Source organism: Pseudonaja textilis, chromosome 4, assembly GCF_049901715.1.
Source record: "Pseudonaja textilis isolate UNSWEBS1 chromosome 4, rPseTex1.2, whole genome shotgun sequence".
NCBI classification, from domain to species: Eukaryota; Metazoa; Chordata; class Lepidosauria; order Squamata; family Elapidae; genus Pseudonaja; species Pseudonaja textilis.
In genome coordinates, this window is record NC_141993.1 from 67,316,698 (window position 1) to 67,341,943 (window position 25,246).

A 25,246-nucleotide genomic window follows, 5' to 3' on the forward strand; every position below is an offset into this window, starting at 1 on the left:
AGTCTACCTATTCTTTGGGAAAGGCTCGATATAGTCAAAATTGCCAATCCAATCTAAGCTTCTGGCTGACTGCGATCAACCATAAAAGTAGTAGACAAAATTCTAGAATATGCTATTTATTAGTGTGGCCATGGTTATTCTGAGATTCTTACCCAACGATTAAAAATAATTAGAAAGTTGAATTGCTCCTGGGCGTTTTACGAAAACTTAAAAACAATTACCCAAATGGGTCCCCTTTAATGGAATGCAACGCTCCCACAGAATACTGTAGTAACGTCTATGCAAAATACAGATATGTTAAAAATCCCTTCAGACTGCATAAATCCTCTGTGCTCGTTTCTTTCCAATCTCCAATCCCAACCAAAATAACTTTTAGAAGTGAGAGAACAATTTCCATGGCAGACAGCTGGCAACGCCTCTCTCTTGTGGAGAGGATAGTGCGCAATCCTGTTCCACTCTACTTAAAAAGTAGATCACCTTCGGGGAAGGAGGTAAACCATTGCAGGCTGAAGCCCTGTCGCCTGATCTAAATGGCTTCAAGCAGCATCCGAAAAAGAAGCTGCTTTCGCACGAAGTGGCTCCTTCCAGCTGACCGGCGTTGGGCGGGACCCTATGCGGAAGCGGTAGTCTTTGCCTTTTGCAACGAAGCGAAACCTTTTGTCCGAGTTGACTCCTCCGTGGAGAATAAAGCTCCGTTGAGGCCGTGATCCGGAGTCCGGGCGAGCTGGAGCCATGGTGCAGGTCTACAACTTGCACCCGTTCGGGTCTCAGCAAGTCGTTCCTCTGAAGCAGGAACCAGCGCTCTTCTGCTGCGGGGGCGACGTACTCCTGGTGGCCTGCGGCTCCGGCGCCTGCAAGGTGGAAGTGTTTGGGGAACTCTGCCAGCCGCTTGGCTCCTTCAGTACCTTGGGCCGAGTGCTGTCCATGGCATACGGTGAAATGGGTAAGCGCAAACCTGGCTGGACATCCAGAACCGAGTCGAACGGAAGGAAAGGAGTTCACTAAATTAGCTGCCTTTTCGAAAGACTAAACATTCCCTTCCTAAACGAAGACTTTGCCTAAGAATGCTGTTCCTCCTTATTCTATAGTCAATATGATCAGCATCGCTGTTAACAAACTACTAGGATTTTCCTATTACTTGTTCTTAACAGACATATAAAACAGTCTTCCCCAGTCTGTGATGTTACACAATCTCCATGTAGTAAATCAGGGTATTGTGGCTAATTATGAGAAATACAAAGTCTGAAGGCACTGTTATGCAATTAGCACAGTCTTCTGAGGGAATTTCCAGCTAATTCAAAAACTTAGTTCACATTATAGTTTAATTATGCACACTCCTACGTTTCATTATGGCATTTATATTTTTGGCCATGTTTTTTTTCAAAATTTTTGTTTTTCAGGAGATTATCTGGCCACTATTGAGGAGAAACACAGCACCCTCTTCTTACGAGTTTATGTTAACTGGAGATGCATGTCCTCTGGCAGCTCACGTGTTTGTGTGCGGATGCAAGGTCATAACCCAGAAGCTTCCTATACTGAGACGTCTAAAGAACAAATGACAATCATAGAAATTCCTCTTTCAGATCCTCCCACATGTTTCTCCTGTTGCCCTTTATCAGGAGACCTACTGGTTGGCTGCAAGGATAAGTTGATATTATTCCACTTGAAGCATTTATTTGTGAGTGAGGATGTAAAAGTGCTTGACTTTGAACGTTCCTTAATTTTGCACATGGAGAAGATCACCCCAACAGAAGTTGCATTTTGTGCAGGGTATGTTGCCGTCACAGCAGAACTGGAAGTCCTTGTCTTCAAACTACTAACTGGGGAGAAAGTAACTTTGGCTGGTAATAGCAATATCTGTGAATCTGTAGAGCCTGAAATACCCATTAATGAAGGTCAGTATGATATTTAATATACCCAGATCAAGACTGCTTCCCAAGAACAAAAGCAGCATGCAATTGGTCCTCATTCAACAATCATTCTAAGTGCTGAATGAGGGGAATTTACTACCAGTCCTTATAGTTGTGGCCTTGCCGCATTCCTGTAATCACATTTGCAATTTGGATGCTTGGCAACAAGCTTATAATTGTAACATGGCATTCCACATTCATTGCCAGCTTCCAACAAATAAAATCAATGGAGAAGCTGGTAGGAGGTTTCAAGTGGCAATTGCATGACCATGGGATGCTGCAATCGTGTGAGATTCACCTAATAACAACTGGGATTGCTAATACAAGTCAGAGTGGGGCATGTGGTATTGTGCTTTATGACTATGAAGATTCTCAGTCATCCAGAGATGCTTTTTCAAGAGGCAACTGGACTTGTTTTTCTTTGAAGACATTTTGCTTCTTATCCAAGAAGCTTCTTCAGCTTTGATTGGATGGTGGGGAATGGAAGGATTTATATTCTTTGCAGACAGCTGGTCATTTGTGTTCTTATAGAGAGTTGTTAACTTGTCTTGGAGGTTTATCTGTGTCCTCCAGGTCACCTGAATAGTGCAAATGGGCATGGAGTCTTCCTGGAACTACTGAAAGGACTGTGTTGTAGATTGGAGATAGATGTTGTCGTATCTCTCCCCCTCTGTTGAGAGAGGGCTGTTCAATTTTGACATACACTGCCTCTTTGACTCTTTTTTCAAACCAGCTGTTCTTTGTGTCCAAAATGTGGACTCTGCTGTCTTCAAGAGTGGCCCTTGTCTTTTAAATGTAGATGGGCTACTGAATCTTGTCCTGATGGGTATGTGTTCCTTTGTTGTTATTGAAGTGGTTGTTTTGTTCACCAATGTACAGATCTACACATATCTCACTGCAAATGCCACATTGCATAGCTTGTGTCAGGGTATTTTTCATTGGGGTGGACAAACTTCTGCCTTAGTGTATCCTTGGGTTTAAAGTGTCTATGTATATTATATTGGCTGAAGATCCTCCTTGGCTTTTCAGTGATTTGTTTTATGACTGCACTGCTTAGTGACAGCTCCCAGTCCCAATTACTGTTGGTAAGTGAAGACCACCTGTACAAGGTTAGACTGGTAATGTTTCTTCTATTAATTTCTAGTTGTCTTAAGAGTTGACATTGTATACTGACATTCTTTTTCACTTACTAAAGGTATAACAGAGGAAGTTGATCAAACTCAATCAGAATCAGATGGGTTTGTTTTCTGTCAGCAGCCTGTGGAACTTCTTGGAGAAGAAAGTAGCAAGTGTGAGATATCTGTTATTTTGGAGTCAATTAGCTTAACTGGTCAAGATTTAAATATCCAAGTGCAATATATCTTGTACAGGTAATAAAATGTCATTTATCATTAATAAATAGATTTTGTAGATATGTATTATGCATACAATACACAGAATATTAACAGTTCTTCTCGGAAATGCAAGCTTTCACTTTGCTCTAGAAGTAGCCAGACCAAAGCAACAAATACCATCATCTAATATTACCGGTTGCCTTGATCCACATACCTGGTTTATCAATTTGTCAAGCAAATCTTAGAAACCTGGTTCATATAACATGCTCACTGCAAAGTATATTTACAGATTATAATAAGCTAAAATTAACAAAGCATCCTGTGGATGTTCACCTCTAGTTTCTACAGACTATGATGAAGTTACAGTTTATGTAATTATATCAGCAGCTTACATAAAATATACAACAAAACTTCCATAGTTTAATTAAAATAAAAGAGAGGGGCCTTCCAAAACAGCATAACCAAATTTTCTTTTTCCAAGCTATGGATAAATAGGCAATGTTAAAATCATCTGTCTATATTTGTCTCTTTTTTCAGCTGTTAGGGCAGAGTCCACATGTATAGAGTTTTCCCCCTAGTGATAATAAAACAGCAAGCATTCCCTAAAAACTAGTTATCTTGCTGACATGATTTCCTCTCTGATATGTAGGGTTGTTCAGACTTTGAAAATGTAGTATTTTCTTCTTCCGGTTTGGGTTTCTTCAGCGACAGATTGAAATCTGCGATCATGCGCTGTTTCGATCTGTGCTCACCGCTGGAGTGCCCTGATCCTTTGGATTCAGGGCTGAAGCCACCCCGTAGAGGTGATGAAGAGGGGGAAGATTGCTAGCCGAGTAGAGGGGAGCCACATCTCTCCTCCTTGGCTGGTCTAAACTCCCTTCCCCGAAGGCAGTTGCAGCGGTGGTCAGAAATGGCCACCTCAAAGAAGAACCCGACTGGATAAGATTGTGCAGGAAGAAGACAAAGAGGAAAGCAGGACAGACCAGGCTAAACAACAGAGAACTTCTAAGCAAGGTACCCTGAATCTAAAAGTACTTAGAGGGATCCTTCTGAAAGAAGACTTTGAAGCAGCGAAGGAGAGAGAAAAGGAGGTTAAAAACCCTTTTTTAAAACCTTTATATTGACAATTACAAATGATATGGAAAGAAATTTATATTAATTTACTTTGACACTAATAGGCAACTTTAAGCTGAAATTTAAGTGTCAAAAGAAAAATAAAGATTTTTTCCTTGGTCATTTTAAAGCCCTAAAAAGGAGAAGAGGGGAGGCAAAAGGGTGGAACTTGGAATAATGGAAAAATGGAGAGCCACCTGGAAAAATAAAGAGGATTAACAGCGAAACTTTGAAAAGACTCCCAAGAATACATTGTAACTGAAACCTTATTAAAAGATACAGTTACCCACGGAAAGGAAAAGTAAAGGAAAGAAACAAGAAGGAACAGTCTGGGATCATTTGGTGATATATAAAAAAAAGTCTTTAGCATTGGTCTTTTCTTTCTTCTGTTTTTACTTAAAATCAGTTGGGTGGTTGTTCAAAAGTGTTTAAAATGGCGTTACTCCTGGAGGAATTGAAGATGAGTCTTAAAAAACAGAAAGAAAATGCAGAAAGGGGAGGATGATCCTTTGGCTTCGTATTTGAATTTCTTGAAATGGAGATCCTGAACTAGGACAAGCAAAAGGAAAAGTTTCAAGAGCAAGAAGAAGGGCGGGACAAAGAAGAAGCTATTTTCAATGATCAAATAATGCAAAATGTGGTAATAAGGGGGAAAAGGGGGAAAGGAGTTAAAAGTTTGAGATTAAAGGGAACAGCCAAAAAGAAAAAATAATCTGGAAGGGAAGTATAACAGCAAGGAGAAGCAGAAAAGAAAACCACAGAAGGGAAAATTAGAGAAGGGTATAAAAAAAGGGATGAGAAAAAGGGGGGAAGATAGAAAGGGAAAGAATTTATGAGTGACAAAAGCAGGAAATAAAGAAAAAGGGGAAACGTACTAGGATTAAAGGTATTTGCTCAGCTGGAAAACACAGAGACAATGGCTAAATTAAGTTAAAAGTGAGGATTCTGCAAAGGTACAAAATAGTGTTGTGACAGTAGAATACTGTAATGAGTTAGAAGTGAAATAAGTAAATCTATGAGATAAAACTGTATTGTTATGTAATGGTATGTTTATAATTAATGCAATAATAAAGAAGAGAGGGAAACGTAATTGTTTCTAAAGATTGATAAAATATTGAAAAGAAATGTGAAAGATTTATAAGGAAATTTATACCAGTTACTAGAATGAATTTGAATAATTATTTTGCTTATTAATAGTAAATAACTTATAAGATAAAATTGTATGATTATCCAATGGTATGCTTATTAACAGTTAAGTAATAATGAAGGGAGGGAAATATTTCAACTGTTCTCAAAGATTGATAAATATTGAAAAGAAATGTGAAAGATTTACAAGGTTCATACCAGTACTAGAATGAAGTTGAATAACTATTTTGCTCACTAATGTTTATATATATATATTTGCTATGTTTTTAGAATTTTTCTTTTTACATTTTTAAGGGGAAGTACAAAGCAGAGTCTGAATGATGAGATTTACATGATATAAAATAGATATTAGAAATTTGAATGTTATAATTTTAGAATGCATAAATTTAATGTTTAATGAAATTTTATATGATAATAACAATAAGACTTAAAGGTGTTACACTCCGATTGGCAATCATAGAGGGAATTTTTTAGGAAAGTTGGAAGAGAACGTAATGAAATTGTAAACAAGAAAGACGAAAGTATAAGTATAATGAATAAAAAGATATAGAAATTTAGGTTAAAAAAATACAATTAAATAAGAAGAAAATGAGATAATCATAAAAGAAAATTAAGAAAAGTAAAGGGAGAAATAGTGAGAAGTTGGGAAAAGAATAATAAGATATGAAGTTGAATATATAAGATGAATATGCATATGAAATTGTGTCTGTATGGAAATGTGATAACCTGGAACCATGCTGTACTCAAATAAGATCTTTTATTTGTTTTGTTAAAATTCAGTAAGACTTTATTTAAGAAAAGAAAGAAAATGTAGTATTTTATGTCTCTTTTTCCAGCAGCAAATACTAGCTAATATAGTGATATATGCTACTGGTTATGTTGATGTAAATAATTTCTTAAATTACATAAAGTATCAGCAGCCAACATTTTCAGAAATAAATCAATTAGTCCTCAACTTACAATGGTTTGTCAACATAATGTTATAATGGTCTTAGAAAAAACTATTACAAAGTCATATTTGAAGTTAACCATCACAGCAGCCCCACTGGCATGTGATTGCATTTCAGTTTCTTGGCAACTAGCTTACATTTACAATAGTTGCTGCCTCTTGCGGTCATGTGATTGTGGTCTGTGACTTTTCCAGCTGACTTTCAACAAGCAAAGTCAATTGGGGAAGCCTGATTTCATTTATCCACTGTGTGATTTGCTTAACAAGAAAACTGTGGTAAAAATGCTTGTGAAATTGGTCGGGGCATGTGATGATTTGCATTACAACCACACTGATCTAGAGCAGAAATTTCAACTGTAAGAGGACTACTTGTTAAAAAAACTATTTACTAGTATTTATATTGGATTTTATTACCTGTAGAAACTATGTAAGCCATTTATTTGGTTTCATGTTAAGTAAAAGGCAAGATAAACAAAGGATGGAAACTAATCAAAGATCTAACCTAGAATTAAGAAGTAATTTCCCGACAGTGAGAACAATCAACCATTGAAATGGCTTGCCTTCAGGAGCTGTGAGTGCTTTATCACAGGAGGCTTTTAAGAAGAGACTGGACAGCTACCTATCTGGAATGGTACAGGGTCTCCTGCTTGAGCTCAGGGTTGGACTACAAGACTTCTAAGTTGCCTTCCAACTCTGTTATTCTGTTCTGATATACCAGAGCTGTCAAACTACTGGCCTAGGGGCCAGATGCGTCATGTGCTGGCCATGCCCACACCCAGTTTAAAGAAGGAGGGGGAAGTCCTGATACATCATGTGATGCTGCCATGATGACATGAGTTTGACACCCCTGTAATACACCCAAGAAACAATAGGAACACCTAAAGTGTCTTATGTGCCAGTTTGAGGAGGTTATTTTAGCAACAAAAAATGAAAATTGTTAGAACTGCTAAGAAATGCTCAAAGTAGACGTCAGTCTTACATACTTGTTTGCTAATGCACAGAGAACTTTACTTCTACTGCACCCTGCTTAAATTGGATGCTGCTTCAGCACGAGCAGTTTCCAATGCAATATGAAAGCGAAAGACTGCATAAAGATTCCTGCGATTTCACTGTAAACATAGAAAACTGCTGGCTTATCTTTTCATTTGTCACTTTTCTTTGTAGGCGTTTTGCTCTTGATGTTTCCTCATTTCCTTTTTCTGTTGAAGATGCCAAACTGCACTCTCTTCAGCTGCTTCCAATACATGAATCAGGTACATTTCTGAACCTACATTGTCATTATGGAAGTTGTGGAAAAATACATCCCATTTCCAATATTATATAGCTTATAATGGGGAAATATTTTCAATAAATACCATATATTGATAGCAAACTTTAATTTCAGTAACCTAAGAATTTGGGTCAGAGTAATATTTAAAATAGCTTTTTTGTGAGAATTTCAGAATCATAAATCCAATCAAATTGGAATGCTGTGGCAATTTAGAAATTTATATAAATTCAGTTGAAAGTTTCTAGGGGCTACATTTTTTTTTAATGGCCTGTTTTGAATTCATTTTTTACTTTAAAATTTTCTTTGAGTTACAGATTGTAACATGATGTAACGAAGTTGAATGCAATAAGAGAAGGATATGTTGATTGTGAGAAGAGATTATAGGAACAGTCTGTGTTGTATTCAGGCTCATACCAACTTTGTCCACTTTTTGCATCCAATTAATGGCAAGGTCCAAGGATCAGATCCAGTTCCTGTTGATCTTTTGGGTTTAATGCCAAACTCATCAGCGTACTATCAATTGAATCTTACTGAACTGGGCTGAAAATCTTGGTTTCCAGATGTTATGGAAAGCTTGTTAGCATATATCTTCCTTCTCAAATTTGATGGTTTCTTTGTGTGCATTCTGCAGAGGCCCTTGAATAAGATGAATGGCCATACAAATCAAATGTATCTTCTTCATTATCATCATCATACCACATTATATTAGCCAGGCCCCTAAAATTCATGTAATTCAGAATTTCTAAAGTTGTTGCATTGAGAGAAGGCTCAAGAATTGCAGCTCTTACCTAATATCTGGTGCTAGATGTTCTCTTTTCTTTTTTTTCATCTAGGGACTTATGTCACGGCTAAGGAAGGAGATACAACTAAACAAGAAATCCTGAGTTTGTTTTGCTTTTTCTCTCTACCACATGTGGCATACCTATACACAATCAATAATTTAGTGGAACTTATTTCTACCTACCAGTATTCAGAAAGATCCCAGCAAGCAGTTCTTACACCCCAGTTCCTGCATGTGATTACAAGGTATCACATTTTTTTGTTTATCATCCTTCATAAAGGTCAGAACATTCCACCAGCAGTTCAAGTTCTGTGTTGAGAAATGGGTTGCAGAGTTTGAGCACAGCTGGCCAAGAATATGTATTAATAAAAAAGCATTTATTTTTGGTTCGCCAGATATACGGGACAAAATTCCACATGGTGCAACATGAAATGAGGCAGGAATTTAATGCTGGAATGAAAGAAGTTTTATTTTAGAAAACCCTTCCTTAGAATCTATGTCTCTAGCTGATTAGTTCAAACAATAGTTCTATATATTTCACAGAGTATTTTGTTTACAGTGTTACACACTCAAGATTGTTAATCAAGATTGTGTTTTCCTCAGCATGATATTCAACCCTTAAAATTACCCTGCTTGCATAGTCTTTTAGGAGTTGTGGTTATAACACAACTGGAAGGTAACATATTGGCAATGAGCTGATGGATATATTCCAGCCTAACTCCTCTTTATTTTTCTACTTAGCAACAACCTGCAGTGCTTTACAGTGAGATGCAGTGCAGCAGCAGCTCGGAACCAAGACCCCTACATTGATACAACATTAAAGGTGCTCGGATTGATTTCTGAGATTAGCTTTTGTTTGTTTCCAGAATCCATGCAGCCTTAATTGTGATGTAAAAGTAGGCAACCTTTTGGCAGCTTTAGACTTAATTCAACATTTCTTTAGGACAAGAATCATAGTGAACACCACCCTGACTCTTGCCCTTCCAGGGATCCAAAAGAAAAGCTCTTCTATACCACTAAACAAGACCAGAGTTGTTCTCGTTTACTGAATTTGTATGGGGATGGGGGTAATCCAGAGGACAATGGAGAGAAAAGTGATATGGAGATTGGCTTCCAAAAGTTGGGAATATATAGACCAAACAATAAAAATAAGTGTCATTTTCTAGAGTAATTATCCAGAAAGGATAATAAGATGAAACCTAGCAAAGACTGTCAAAATTCAGTCAAAGGTAAAAATAACCAAGACAATCCTATTAAGTCTAAAGGATAAGTTGTAGAGAAGGTCCAGAGGGTTGAGCAGGTCCAGAGAACCAGAGGAGATAGTCATGAAAGAGAAGAGCAAGGCTGTTTTTTGTTATTAGGCTGTTTCAGTGAACAACTCAGCCTTCATCCCAACCTGTTGACATGTTCCAGGTGTAAAAGAATGGCTTTAGAACAGTGTTTCTTTGAACTCAGAATTCTGAGTTGAACTTCACACATCTTAACTTTGCTGAGGTTAAGAAAACATCAACGGTGCTTTAGAAGTAGCATTGACTAGCTGTGGGACGGCTTCATGATGAAGATGAAATGGAGTTTGAAGGGTTCCAAGATGGACACAAAAAGAGCAAAGCTAATATAAAGTGATGTGCATTTCAACAGAAATATCCTAACTTCATCAGCATATTTGAGAAATTTGAGCTGCCAGTATCTATCAAGGAAGTTTTCTTGAATAGATAGTTCCATGAAAAGTAAACCCCATTAGGTGGTTTTTTTTCCCAGTAAACATCTCTGGGAACACAAATGTCTGGATATCATTCCAACCTCATTGGGTAGCATTTATATTAGAAGTGTTCAGAAGTACTCCTAATTTTAATGATGCCTGAATTGTGTTTAACAATGCAAGTGAATTATTAGACACATAAAACAAAATAAAATATCTTTGTAAATATGTAGTTTATTTTTATTTATTTTATTTATTCATTTGATTTGTCAATCGCTTACAAAATAATAGGTATGAGTATGAACATGAGTAAGAATACAGAAAATAGGTAGGATTAAATGGGGACAATAGGACAATGGTGCACTTTTGCATGCCCCTTACAGACCTCTTAGGAATGGGGTGAGGTCAATAGTGGGGGTTTGAGGATGTAATTACATAGTCAGGTAGTGCATTCCAGGCATTGACCACTCTGTTGCTGAAGTCATACTTTCTGCAATCAAGTTTGGAGCGGTTAACATTGAGTTTGTATCTGTTGTGCGCTCTTGTATTGTTGCGGTTGAAGCTGAAGTAGTCATTGACTGGTAGGACATTGTAGCAGATAATTTTGTGTACTATGCTTAAATCCAACCGTAGGTGGCGTAGTTCAAGATTATTCAAGCCCAAAATTTCAAGTCTGGTGATATAGGGTATTCTGTTGCGAGCAGAGGAGTGTAGTACTCTTCTCGTGAAATACTTCTAGACTTGCTCAATTGTATTAATGCCTGATATACAATGTGGATTCCAGACAGATGAGCTGTATTCGAGTATTGGTCTAGCAAAGATTTTGTATGTCCTAGTTAGCAATTCAATATTTCCAGAGGAGAAGCGTCGTACAATTAGATTTACAACTCTTAATGCCTTTTTGGCCATGCTGTTACAGTGAGGTCTGGCCTTAGGTCATTAAATATGAGTTGTACCATCATCACACCTCATAAAGTTATTATTAGAATTCCACAAAAAATTAAGAAACCGTAAAATAATAAACCTTGGGCTGATTTTATTAATTAGTTTGGGGAGAATTTTTTATTCATTTATTTGGGATACCCCCTATTTTCCAGTGACTTGGAGCAAATTTTAAGGATTGGATGGATGAATGAAGCTTTTGGTCAACTTGGGATGCCTTGAGGTCACAAATGGGTGCTGGAGGATGCCAAGTGATCCATTTTCTGTTTTAGAGAAATTAAAGATACAATAATGTAAAGATATACTGTTTCTTCACAGGCTTGTCCCCCTGTGTCTCTTGATGTTTGTACCTTGAGGATGCAGCTTTTTATAGGACTGAAAGCCATCTCTCACTTCAAACACCATATCATCATTTTGACAAAAGCAGATTCTGAGGATATTCTAGAGAAAAAAACACTTAAACAAAGACTCCTGTAAGTATAAAGATTTTGAGTTTTGTGGTGGAAGCAAGATTTTGATGTTTGGGGTCAAAAGGAGGTTACTCAGCTACTGATCGTCTTGAACATATATTCTTGCCTTTCTATTGCTACTGAAAGAATTCTAAAATAGCTGACAAAGTTATTATAGTTGTAAATTTAAAATTCACAAGTGTGTATGTATCCTTTCAGTTACCGAAAGGCTGATAACATCAAACCCAAGGTTCCCCCAGAATCGGAATCCGGATGGAATTTGTATATTGTGAACACAACTTCAACTCTCCAACTATACAGAGAAATGGTACTGTAGTATTCTGCATTTATTTCATTGACTTCTAGGAATAGGATAATGTACTGTGGCCTAACATAAACCTGAAAGTGACCCCTTTTTCTGCTTTAGGTAGAATACAGCAAGACCTATGAAAATGTAAGAACAGAGAGTTGTATTCATCTCTTAAGTGAGGCTCATTTGCTAGTCAGAGCAGCTTTAATGGATCCTGCTGTGAAAGAATTGGAGGAGAAGGAAGCTCTACTAGCCGCATTTCATGAGAGTTGTGCTCTTCTTGGAGACTGTTACAGCAGGTTTGAATATTTTGTGCAAGAAAAATCTTTATTCAGATCATATCAGGGAGGGAATTATACTGGGAACTTCATTGGAGAATTGTCTTAAAGACCATGCAATGCTTTAGAAGCCGCCATAGTAGGTTAGCACTACTATGCTCTTCTCTTAAACAAGATTAAGTAACTGCTGTACATCTTCAGCTTAGCTAACAGAAAGTAAGGGAAAATAGGTCAGCCCAGGATATGTTTATGTTATATATATATCAATATATTATCACATATACATCCACGGTGTTTGTCTGTGTGTGTACATATATATATATTGATACCATAATCCTTTGCAGGATGGAGTCTGGGCAAGTGAATGGAGCTAGCAGAGTGTTTAATGGCCGATGCCCTTCCTGTGACCAATGTGGAATTTTTTGTTCAGCAGATATATTCTCATTGTGCCCAGAGAGAGAAATATCTTCCTCTACCTAGGATTGAACTCACAGCCTCCTGATTATGAGGCGAGACCTCCACCTGTAGGCCACCGCACCACTCTTATACACAACACACACACACACACACACACACACACACACACACATACACAAATAGAAGATTTCAACTGATTTGGACTGCAAGTCCCATAATCTTTAATGATAGCAGAAAATGGGAGCTGTAGTCAATTCATTTCGAGAATGCAGAATGTCTAGGAAAATAAAGGACTTTGCAATAAATCTCCCAGTCCACACCTTTTTGTTTGTTTTATTTAGGATATGATTAAGATTGCAAAATAAATGTGATCTACGTGTCTGTAGACGTAGCTATGTGTCTGTAGTTTCAGCACAAGACTATTGTAAAACCAACTCTAATTTTGGTTACCCATACAGAGAGATGTTTGTTTTATTAAAGTGCTTGTCTTAAATGGATTTTAATGCTTTTTTTGTTGACTTCTATGCTTTCAGGTTTGACACTAAAGACTTCCATCTTACTCTCCCTTACTATAAAATGTCCAGCCTTTCTATATCTGACATTCTGAAGCGAGTAACATTTGAAGATAAAACACAGAAGTATGAAAAAGGTTTTATATTCTACTTAAAGCATTCCTTGTATGAAGACATAGATGAAAAGCTAAATGAAGTAAGATGATGGATTTATTTGGTTCTCCTTTCTCCATAAGAAGGTTCATGTCTTGTGTTAACTCTTTTCTTCCATTCACAACAATGAACAGAGTCAACGGAATTAAATCAAGCATTTAAGAAAATTAGTAGGACTAACTTCTGTTACTGTTGGCCACCAGGATGTTAAATAAATATTCAGGGAAACACCATGGCAAGCAATTCCACCGGGGTAGTGGAGGACTTCCCAGAGTAGTTTATATTCTGGTAAATGGCTGAAATCTATAAGTTTCCTTTGACAATTCTGCAAATCTACAAGTGTTCTTTGTGAATGTAGCAACTACACGCTCTCAAATTCCTAATACTGTTGTGTAGATTCCTCCAGAAACTACCTATTTAGATAAGTATATGGGAAAAGTTGGATTTTGAAAGAACTGTTGCAAATTATGAGCATTTCATAATTGAAAGATCTATCCAGTTCTCTCATGAGCTGTTTCAGATTATTTTTCCTGTTTTATTATGACCTTTTAGAGAGTTTGATGACTGCTGATTATATTTCTGTCTTGTGTTATAAATAACTAGAATTTTATATATGTTTGCATTTTTAGGATTTGGCTGCAAAAGTACTTCAGATATTCCACCGTGCTGAGCCAAACCAGATACCTCACATCCTCTGCAGTCTTTGCATGAAAAATGTGTGCCCTGAAATGGCAAAGGAGTATCTGGAATTGATAGAAAACATGGCACCCTCTGTTCTGGTGACATTGGCCAAGGCTTCAGTGGCTCTGAAAAAGGGGGATTGGGATAGATGTAAAAAGGAGCTGGACAGCCAAGCAGAGGTACAGATCATTGGGGATACATTACATACATACATACATACATACATACATACATACATACATACATACATACATACACCATTACATCATGAAAGAGGTAAGTGGTACCAACATTCTTCCAACAATTATGTTTGGAAGTATATCTCCCATGAAGCTCCCCTCCCCGGCAGACATTTCAGTCTGTTCACCTTTTTGGAGAAGAATGGAGATACTGGAGCAGAGCTCTCATCTACAGACTGAAGGCCCTAGAACCCAGTATCTCAGATGATGGGAAAAGATTCCTATTGCAGCTATTCCTATATAGCGCAACATTCTAGGGCAGACAATATACTTAGCATGGGGTAAGTTTCCATTATCCTCCCTGTGGCAGTCAAAGTGACAAAGGTTTGTCTTGGCATTCTGTCCTAAGCTTGAAAGAATGATTCCTCTTTTCAAGAGGGGAGAGGAAATGGCTGTTCTAATTCCTTTTAGTTATGTTGTTTTTGCCATTCACATAATTAGAGAATAAAGATAGAAGTTACAATGCACAATAAGAGATCTGATGGATGAGTTTTTGCTCTGGTTCTTTTTTAGATGAATATAATATTCCTCTTCTGTCCTTACATTTTTGTTAGTTTTTCGTATTCTAATGACCTTAGGATATCATGAACTGTAAATACTGTAACTCCAAACCAAAATTGCCTTTATGGTTGTGATCCACCACATCAGGAGAATACCAGGTTGTGTTTTATGTATCAAAAAATCAATTGTGGACCTCACGTGGAAGAGTGTCTTTTCTGCAATATTGTTGGCATTCTTTTATCCCAAACTTTTATACATAATATTCTCTATATTTTCTTGGCAAAATCTAGTCTGTGGGGTTAAACAAGTTTTTGTCTCATCAAATAGTGGAGTCTCAGAAAGTGAAACGCGTCTTTTAGGTAGGTCCTGTTCAGCCATGGATATAATGAACAGCAGGAACTGAAAACAACCTTTTTTCACATTCTTTCCAACAAGAACTACTCCTAGTGGGGATATTTACAAATAAGGATTGTGTTATTTGCAAATCAGTTTTTAACTCTAGTTTTCAGATCTTGGACTGCGGATGAATTTGATACCCCAATTTAAAGCTATTGCTGGTGACCGAGTTAACGTTAATTCAAAATGTTTTTAATCTACTTTCAGCTTTATGTGTGTAAACCCAGTCAGTAGTAACTTAGTAAAGCATGATTAAAACTTCTTCTGTACAATGTGTAAACCACAGCAATTGATGTGTCATGGCTTGATCATTCTGCAAAAGAAAGCAGTAAAACATTGAGTCCAATAGCTTGTTTACTGTGTAATATCCATTAACATTAGGAATACCATCTGCATCCTGGTCTTTTGAAATAAGTATAATCTAGGCATATATTTTTGCTGGGTTTTTTTTTTAATTAGATTGATAAAAATGAGTTAGATACCATTCAAAATGTAGAGTGGAATCCACCAACTAGATCTTGTATTTTATCTGCAGATGAAATTGGTATGTGGTTTTATTCAGGAGCCAAGACTTTTAAAACAGCACAATAAAGGACAAATGTTCCCAACTGAACTTGCTTTGTACCTCAAAGAGACCAGACCTGGATTTCTCCTAGCTTCATTATTGGCTTTACATGAAAATAATAAAATGGAACTGGAAGAAGCAAACTCTTATATCAAGGTTTGTTGTGCAACATTTTTTGCTCCTTTTATTTATATATTTATTTAGGAAATTTATCTGGCAGCCTACTCACTCATAGTGACTCTAGATGGTTTATAAGCAATTAAAACACAGTATATAAAATAAAATAAAAAGCATAGCTCCCCCACACATCCCATCCCTTATAGTTAAGATCTGCAAAAATAGTTCTGTTTCTAGACTGTAGACTTTATGATTAAAGGATATATAAAATTTGGAGTCATTTTTTTCTCATACTCTACAAAAGAGAAATATAAAGAGTTCAATAGTCTAATTCATGTATTAGATAATTAATACAGCCAAAGGTTGATTTGAATTGCTATCACTGAAAAGCATGGCTTTTAATGGGAAAATGGCATAGCATTGAAAATGATAACGCAATATCAATTCTAAGTGTAGATTTTTTTTTTCTGGGAAAATACATCTATTCTTTCCCAACTTTGTACTTACAGCTGGTGTAATAGTTTGATTCATGCATATAAATTAGCCAAAGTAAGGCTTGTTTGCAGTTCATTATTCACTTTGCATTTAAAGTAAAGAATGAACCCACCAATTTAAAGCTTAGCAGTATTTAACACAAACTGATTGAACACTGGAACAATCTTTGATAGCCAGTGACCTCCTCAGCTTTTGAGGGGAAAAGAGCTGCAATGGTGGAAGTAAGTAATGCAAGTAATTCCTTTTTATATTTTTGGAATGCAGATGCTGAGTGGTAAAAATGAAGACACTGTTCCCCAACTCTTGGTAGACTTCTGGGAAGCTTTGCTTGTAGCATGTACTCAGGAAGAGGTTGCACAGGAGTTGCATTTTAAACTTGCTACACAGTATATTTGGAGACTGTCCAGGAAAGAGCTTCCTGACACTGAGCCTCTAAAAACCACTGAAGATTTGGTAAAGTACTTTGGATAGGGAAGAGAGAGACTGCACATCAGGATAAATAGCAATTCTTGCCTTATATACAGCTCCATAGTGCTTTACAACACTCTCTGAGTTGTTTACAGAGTCAGCATATTGCCCCCAACAATTTGGGTCCTCATTAAACCAAACTCAGAGGGATAGGAACCTTGAGCTGGTCTGGATCAAACTCCAGACTGTGGGCAGAGTTAGCCTGCAATACTGTGCCATCGTTTCTTATTTTTCTACAATGTGCTCCCAGCTGTATTAGAGATTTGTATATAGCATAGGCAATCACATAAATATTCTGTGATCTTACTAATATAGCAAAGGGAAATTGGGCTCTGTAATTCTTTACATGGTTTAATTTGAGAAAAAAATGATATATTAAATCCCCAAATATCAGTGAAAAATGATATTTGTTGATACTGTTATAAAATTGTTATTTCCTGTCTAAATGCACAGTTAAAATATCTAATCATCAAAGGCCTTGCATTTCTTAAGAACATAGTGCAGTATCAAATGGTAGATTATTATGGTTATTTTTAATTAAATGTTAAATTGTAAATGTTAAATTGAATTAGAAACCTGAATGTAAACATGCTTGCAGTGCAAATGACTATCTTTGCTTTTTTACAATATCTTTTGTTTGGTTCTTTCAGATAAATTCCTGCAGTGATTATGGACTTATATTTTCTTGGATTATATTCATGATGTCATTAGTACCTCTTCCTGATTGGAATTCACGTGATGACCTTTCAAAATTACAAGTATGGCACCTTTGACATCTGTGCAAGTATAGGCCAATTAAACTAATAATAGACAAACAACTTCTAAAATGAAGAGGGATAGAACTACCAATATTAAATAAATTTCCCCTATTCTATGATCAATAGGTTTAAGATTAGGGTAAGATAAGGGAATAAAACAATAGATAAACCTTGAAATATTGGAATGAATAGTAGAAATCCATATTCCTGAGTGTCTCAATATTAGCTTTCAACATAGGCATACTAGATTCAGAAGTTTACTAACTTTTTTAAAAACATGTTTCCTTAATGAACTGACAGTGTCCTGCCATGGAGGAGATAGTTGACAACAAGTGTTACAAGTGTTGTGTAGGCGGTAAACCTCTTTCTCCTCACATTCCTTATACTTAAATTGTCTGTATCCCAAGGACAAATGATTGTCCCTAACTAAAAAAAGGTAATCAAATCTGGGCTATAAAAATCCAAATGACTCCCAGATGGCAGTGGACAGTTATTTTATTTTGTTTTGGTATCCTTTGCTGATATTTAATGGTTGCCCAGATTTTTGCAAGCCAAATGGTTTGGTTTTGAATTCTTTCTGTTTTGTGGATATCCAAATTAAATGGTAGTTGCTCAAAGGAGCTAGATTTATTCCAGTTACCTTTTCAAAAGTATATATGGATGCTAAAATGCCTACCAGTGTTAAGAACCTTTAAAGAAATGTTTAACTGATTGAAAGCTATACTGTTTTCTCAACTACAGTCAATTTATTAATGACTGTGATTACTTGTTTAAAGATTAATGGCTGTCATTACTTGTTTAAAGATAAGGCTATCCCATAGAATTTATTTAAAAGAATTGACAGTTCCAAATATACAGTTGTTATATAATAACTGTAACCTGTAATTAAAGAGTAATTAAACTTCTTCTGGAGCTCTGATGGGGAGAGAAAGAAAGAGATGAATGAAGCAAGGGGCAATACAAAGACTCTAGAAGTTTCTAACCATAGGATACCAGTGTGGAAGCGTCCCTTGTAGACAGAGAAGTAGAGTACTAACTAGCAAATAAGAGAAAAGGTACACTGGATTCTCCAAGCTATAGAGCAGGAGTATCAAACTCATGTCATCACAGTGGCGTTACATAATGTATCAGGACTTTTTTCCCCTCAGCTAAACCAGGCGTGGGTGTGGCCAGTGCGTGACGCATCCAACCCACAGTGGGAGTTTGACAGCCCTGCTACTGAAAATTGTATTCTCCCCAGTTTCTTGAGCATTCAGTGACAAGGCTTGAAAACAAAAACATACCTCAGCAGTCCAGATCAAAAAATAACAGCAAAGCTCAAAATAAAATAACCAAGGACATAAACGGGTATGGCAGCGGGAATTTGAGGTTTGCTCTTCTGCAGGCAGTTTCAATAATACTTCCAACCTCAATGATGAGCATATAATCAACTCCTTACTTGGGTAGTCTCTGATCCTTCCCTCCCTCTGAATAAAGTTTTCTAGCATAAGGAGCCAGTTCTCTTTTCTTCCCAGCTAAGCACCATAGGAAGATGGGAAGCTGGTTTATGCAGGCCTGGTAAGGTGCTTTCTCTACATGTTCCCTTTGTTGTCTTCTGGCATCTACTGTCTTCCTCATTCTTCTCCCCAGTTCTCCTCTCCCATAGCTGCCCTTTCTCCAGATCAGCATTTAGTCTGCAGACATTCACAGTCTGGTGCTGTGCCTTACTCACAATGCTGATGTTTTCCTTCAGCACAGTCTCCTTCAAAAACCTGCTTTAAGTACTGTGTCCTCACACACACACAAACACACATACACCACACACACACTGGAACCACTTGGCGGATAAAATACTTTGGATCAATATGAAAATATCCTAGTATTAAACAAGGAAAACTGTTCTAGACTGAGCAAAATAGCTATTCCTGGCTATTGTTTTAAAGACTAGCGTAAAATAGCAAAGGGAAAGGAAGACTTAATGTAAGTCAAAATCAGATTTGTAGTTGGTTCAATTCTGTACTGTCTTAGTCAGTCTTGTAGTTCTTAAAGATGAAAACCTCAGTGAGAGCTATAACTTTTAAATCCTTAAGTTCAGAAACTTCATATCGAGATAAGTTGCTCATTGTGTTTTCCATTTTGGTGTGCTTTTCCAGACCTAACATGTCTCTTCTCCTGTTCTTTCTGCAGTCTCTCTTATGCAGTCCATCCTTCAGAATATCCTCCATTCTCCCATTTGTGAAGAATATTCCAGAAGATTCTATTTCTGGTCTGAGCATACACGTTCTTTGTGATACATGTTTAGGACAGCATGAAGCAGGTATTGACAAACTTCTGGATAGGTGCCCTGAAGCTGTCATACCTTATGCCCAGCATGAGCTGAGGGATGAACATCAGGTGAGTGTTATGATCATAGCTCTCTCTCACTTTTTTCCTGCCCTTCTAAAATCCAAACTATTGCAGTTTCATTTTAATAGTTTCACAGGATCATTTTATATCAGTCCCTTATATGAAATTTTATGGTACCATATCTAGTCAACGGTTTTAAAACTCTGAGCAGAGCAACCCCATTATATTGAATGTGGGAAATATTTAACTTCTATTTCGTTAAAAAGGTGAAATGGGGATACTTACCAAAACACATGGTACAAAATTTTGAAGATTATAAAGTATTTTTATGGTTTCCTCAAAGTAGTTTCACCAGCCAGATGTTTGCTTGCCTTATCATATCTCATACTTAAAGTAATTGTGTTCTCCAGAAATATAAACACATGTTTTGATACTTGTTGGCTGTATAAATTATGCAGGTGTTTCTTAACAATAACCACATATATAGGTTATGCTGACAATAGATCATAGATGTGTATGGAAGTATATTGGGTTACTAACTCTGTGTGTGCATTTTAAGAATCAGCAGGGAGACTTGTAAGCTCTAACCTTGCCCAACTTCAGTTGTTTTGAGTCCATACTTCTTAAATTTTCTAACCACTAAAACCAGCAGGCCATCTGATTGGAAAAGGCTAGTCCAGGCAATGCTCACTGAAATTTTTAGTTCTAAAATGAAAATGAAGCAATATGTGAGGGGTCCTTGCTTGTTTTCTTACAGACGTTTCATTGCCCAAACTAGGTAACATCATCAGTGCTAGTCATTGTATTTATTTCACTTAAACAGAATAACTACCCTGAGGTTCTGAATTACTCCAATAATTTAGGTAGGAGACAAGATGATAAATAATATTCAGAAAATGAGTCTTCAGGAGTTATCACAGGGCATTGAATGCCTCTCCCCTTTCCCTATGCTCTTCAGCACTTAGAATGGCACTGGAAAGAGCTCAGATCCCACTTCATTAGTTGATAAATCTTGAATCTCTCCTGAACAAATCACATGTGGAACACAGTAGCAGCAAATCTGACATATTTAAAGGTTTGCTGTTTAACATGCTTACTGCCATGCTTTTATGAGTAAATATAAACAGCAGCCGTAAAAGAAAAAGAGTTATATTCCTTTAAGAATAACACTCTTGATTTTCTACCTGGATCTTGTTTTCTGACTGGCTTTAGGCTTTATGGTGGAACAAACTTCTTCCTGAACTCTGTAAACGAACTAGGCATGTTGGTGAAAACTACCCTGTATTTCTGTCATCCCTGCAAGGTAACAAAATGAGTTATAGCACAGCAGAAATGTAGAGCTTTTGCAGTACATAGAATAGCCTTTTGCTCTTAAGGGGATTTTGTGGAGTGTTTACACTTTAGTGACAAAATTGAAGAACTGGATTCAGTGCAAATTGCACATTTGTTTTGTTAGATGCAGATCATAAGCAACAGTCTTCAAGGAGCAATGTTTGCTCATTCATTTATTAATTAAAACTTTATGCCACCCATCTTATCTCCATTAAAAGTTGGTGGAGATTCCAGTAGTACTCAAATTATGCCACAATTGGAACCAGAATTTCGGTTGTCAAGCAGTGCAGTGGTTAAATGAGCCAAATTTGCTATCATTTTTTGCCACAATTGTTAAAGAAATCAGTATAGTTCTTAAGAAAATCAGTACAGTTATTTAGCGAATCCAGTTTCCTGCCCCCATTGTCTTTCCCAGAAGATGGTTGGGGGCAGAGGTGGTATTCAGCAGGTTCTGACCAGTTCTGGAGAATTGGTAGCAGAAATTTTGAGTAGTTCAGAGAACTGGCAAATACCACCTCTGACTGGAGATTTTACAGTATCCTTTCCCTGCCATGCCCACCAAGCCACGCCGACAGAACCTGTAGTCAAAATTTGAATCCCACCACTGGTTGGGAAGGTTACAGATGGTAGTCAGGACCCTATAAATGCATGTTGGTTGCCAAGCTCTCAAATGTTGATCGCTTGACTGATGCTATGGCGGTTATAAGTAGAAGGATTAGTTGTCAGTTGATCACTGTTTTTAGTGCTGTTATAAGTTCAAGTGATAATTAAATGAATGGTTGTAAGACGAGAACTAGCTCTAATCAATGTTTGTATCCTTTTTGTCCAGAAACTTTATCAGTCATTGCCACGGCACTGGAATTGAGAGACTTCCTTAATGTTTTACCTGAAGATGGGAATGTAGCGTTCTTCTTGCCCCACTTGCTTCAGTGCAGCAGAAGATTGGTGACTTAAACATAAGGAGAAGTATCTGCTATCTCGGATTGGTCTTGTGGGGTAAAAAGTTACGCAAATGAACAAAACTTCATGATGCAACTATTAATACTTTGAATGCTGGATACTCCAAGCATATCCCCATGTACATGGGAAGAGTAAGGTTTGATGGATCTCTACAGATTGTCAAGTGATCTGTGGTAACAGTACAGTACAGGTAAACTGGTGATTCTCAGCTTTGGCAGCTTTGGCATGAAGATGTCTGGACTTTAACTGCCAGAGCTCAGAAACACCGAGCTAAACAGATAGAGAAGATGTTGGTAATATGCATCCCCACCCCTATCCTCTTCTATATTAAACTTTGAAGCTTCCCAAAGTGCACTTCAAAAAAGTAACAATGACTCTAGATTATTTTGGTGAGAGAGAAAATAGAATAAGTGCATTAAGCCTTTGTTGTTGTTGTTGTTAGTTGCAAAGTTGTGTCCGACCCATCATGACCCCATGGACAATGTTCCTCCAGGCCTTCCTGTCCTATACCATCTTCTGGAATCCATTTAAGCTCACGCCTACTGCTTCAGTGACTCCATCCAGCCACCTCATTCTCTGTAATCCCCTTCTTCTATTGCCCTCAATCTTTCCCAGCATTAAGCCTACATAAAACTAAATCTTGCCCCTCGAACAAGTGATAACTGGGCCAAATCTTTCTTCCCTATTCTCTTCCTGTCCTAACACCTTATCCTTGCTGCTTGGGATAGGTTTTACAAAAGTTTCATTACTCTAAATTGCTTGTGGTGTATGTGAGCTCACTAGAAATCACATAAAGTTGTGAAGGGGCCTTTCTAAGTAAATATTTAGTGTAATTGTCATTCAGGGCTTTTCCCTAAACATCAGTCATGTGTACTGTTCAACTTATTCAATAGAAATATTTGTTTTTCATAGCTGCTAGGGCAGAGAAAAGAGTCATTTCACAAGAATTCTAAGAAGAGCCAGAAGTTTCAGCAGATTAGGTCCCATGCAGATTATTTGTGTTACAAACAATGAGTTTCTTCAAGTTTTCTAAAATTGAATTAGATTACAAATCAGATTATGGAGGCAATTTATAAGGTTGGCTTAGCAAGCATCACAAAGTCCCAACATTAACAGTGACAAAGGTTGCGGACTTCCGGTTTGAGCTTCTTCAGCGACAGACCAAAACCTCGTCTCTGCGAGGCTTCGATCCGTGCTTACCGCTGGAGCACCCCAAGCCGACTGGTTTCGGGGATAAGCCACCCTGTAGAGGTGGTGAAGAGGAGGGAGACTGCCAGCAGGGTTGAGGAGAGCCACATCTCTCCTCCCCAACTGGCCATTACTCCCTTTCCCGAAGGCGGTTGCAGCGGTGGTCAGAAATGACCACCACAAAGAAGAACTCGACCGGTAAAGAATGTGCAGGAGGAAGATAAGAAGATAAAGTTTTGGTTGACCGAGTCAAACAGCAAAAGCAGCAAATAAGGTACCCTGGAATTGAAACTGTTAAAAAACAATAACATTGTTCCCTAAGAAGATTTTTAAGCTGCGAAGCAGAGAGAAAAGAGAAAAGATTTGGTTTTCTCCTTTTCCTATAATGACAGCTAAGAGACTTAAGCAAGAAATTGGAAAAAAATCCACTTTGACATCAATAGGCATTTAATGCTGAAAATAAAAAGTAAAGAGATAATAAAGATTTCTGGATAATTAAAAGCTTTTGAAAACAGGAAAGGAGAGAAAAAGAATAAAAGGGTAGGATCTGGAAGGGAGGAGACTGCCTGGAATTAAAAAAGAACTTATAGCAAAATCTCAACAAGACTTCCAAAAGATACATTCTAACTGAAATATTGCAACAAAAACCCCAGGAAGAGAAAGTCGAAAAAGAAATAAGAAGATATAACTCGGGACTATCTGGATTACTTGATGATTTCTAGATTCTTGGATATTGTTTTGAATCACTAAAATCAATTGGGTGGTTGTTTAAAACTGTTTAAAATGGCTCCACTTTTAGAAGAACTGAAAATGGAACTTTAAAAGTACACAGAAGATGCACAAGAAGGGAGAGGTTCTTTTGGCTTCGTATTTCAGTTTTTAGAAATGGAGATTTGGAATTATGAGAAACAACAAGAAATGCCTGCAGAACAAGAAGATTGCGACGAAGAAGCCATCTTTAATGAACAAGAAATCTTAGATCGAGGGGAAAAAAAGGAAAGGGGGGAAAGAGAATGAAAAGTTTAAGATTGAGAAAAACAACTCCAAAAAAATAGAGTGAAAAATAAGTATAAAATCAGAAAGCAACAGAAGAGGGAAATGAAGAAGAGAGAATTAGAACTAGAGAGACAAGGGGGTAAAAAGGGGAGGGAGAAGATGAGAGGGAAGAAAGAAAAGAAGTTATAAAGGACAGAAGCAAAATATAGAGAAACAGGGCCTATTTAGAGATAATGGGTGAAAACTTAATGGAAAAGGGGATTCTGCAAAGGTATATAAGATAGCATGGTTATATTAGAAGCAGAAATAATCTTAGAAAATATGAAACAACGTATGATTAAAATGTCTGATAAAATAACTATCGTAATTCAGTGGAATGTTTGTCAATAAATAAATGTAACAAAAGGTATATTTAATGATTTATAAAACATATGTGAAGAGAAATAAGAGAAAAATTAATTATGGAGATTATATGTGTTTTTAAGGAAGTATGATATTTAATTGTAAAGAAGTGTTAAAGATGTTAAGATTTTTATGATTTTTTTTTGAAAGTTTTATTTGGGTTTTCACAAAAACAAAATACAAATAAAACATTTTTTTTGAAAATAGCATGGTCCCAGGTTATCACTTCTTCATACAGACACCAAACTCAATTTCATGCTCATTTTTATATTCTATTCCATATTTTATTACCGTTTTATATTTTCTACATAGTTTTCCCCTCTTTTAATTTTCTCAACTTTATTTTAATTATCTCAATCAAATCATTATATTTATACTTTTGTCTGTCCTGTTTCAATTTCATATTATCTTTTATTAAACAAACTTTCCCTGTAGTTACCAACTGGAGTATGACACCTTTATATCTTTTAATTTTATCCATTCAAACTCTTATTTAAGCTTCAATGTATACCTTTTTAAGATTATAGCACTATATTCTTAAAAAGAAAAAATTATATATA

At 36.8% G+C, this 25,246-nt stretch overlaps 1 protein-coding gene across 1 annotated transcript; it reads left to right on the plus strand.

Moving 5' to 3' along the window:
* The first annotated feature begins 608 nt into the window (after positions 1-608).
* Positions 609-23,944, plus strand: HPS3 (HPS3 biogenesis of lysosomal organelles complex 2 subunit 1). Its single transcript, XM_026701587.2, has 17 exons — positions 609-943; positions 1,401-1,895; positions 3,106-3,280; positions 7,617-7,705; positions 8,556-8,748; positions 9,245-9,326; positions 11,463-11,617; positions 11,813-11,921; positions 12,021-12,202; positions 13,132-13,306; positions 13,893-14,123; positions 15,616-15,801; positions 16,522-16,710; positions 17,376-17,483; positions 19,650-19,856; positions 21,021-21,111; positions 21,970-23,944. Exons 1-17 carry the CDS (start codon positions 733-735, stop codon positions 22,092-22,094), a joined length of 3,003 nt encoding a protein of 1,000 aa, XP_026557372.1. The 5' UTR covers positions 609-732; the 3' UTR covers positions 22,095-23,944.
* The last annotated feature ends 1,302 nt before the right edge of the window (positions 23,945-25,246 follow it).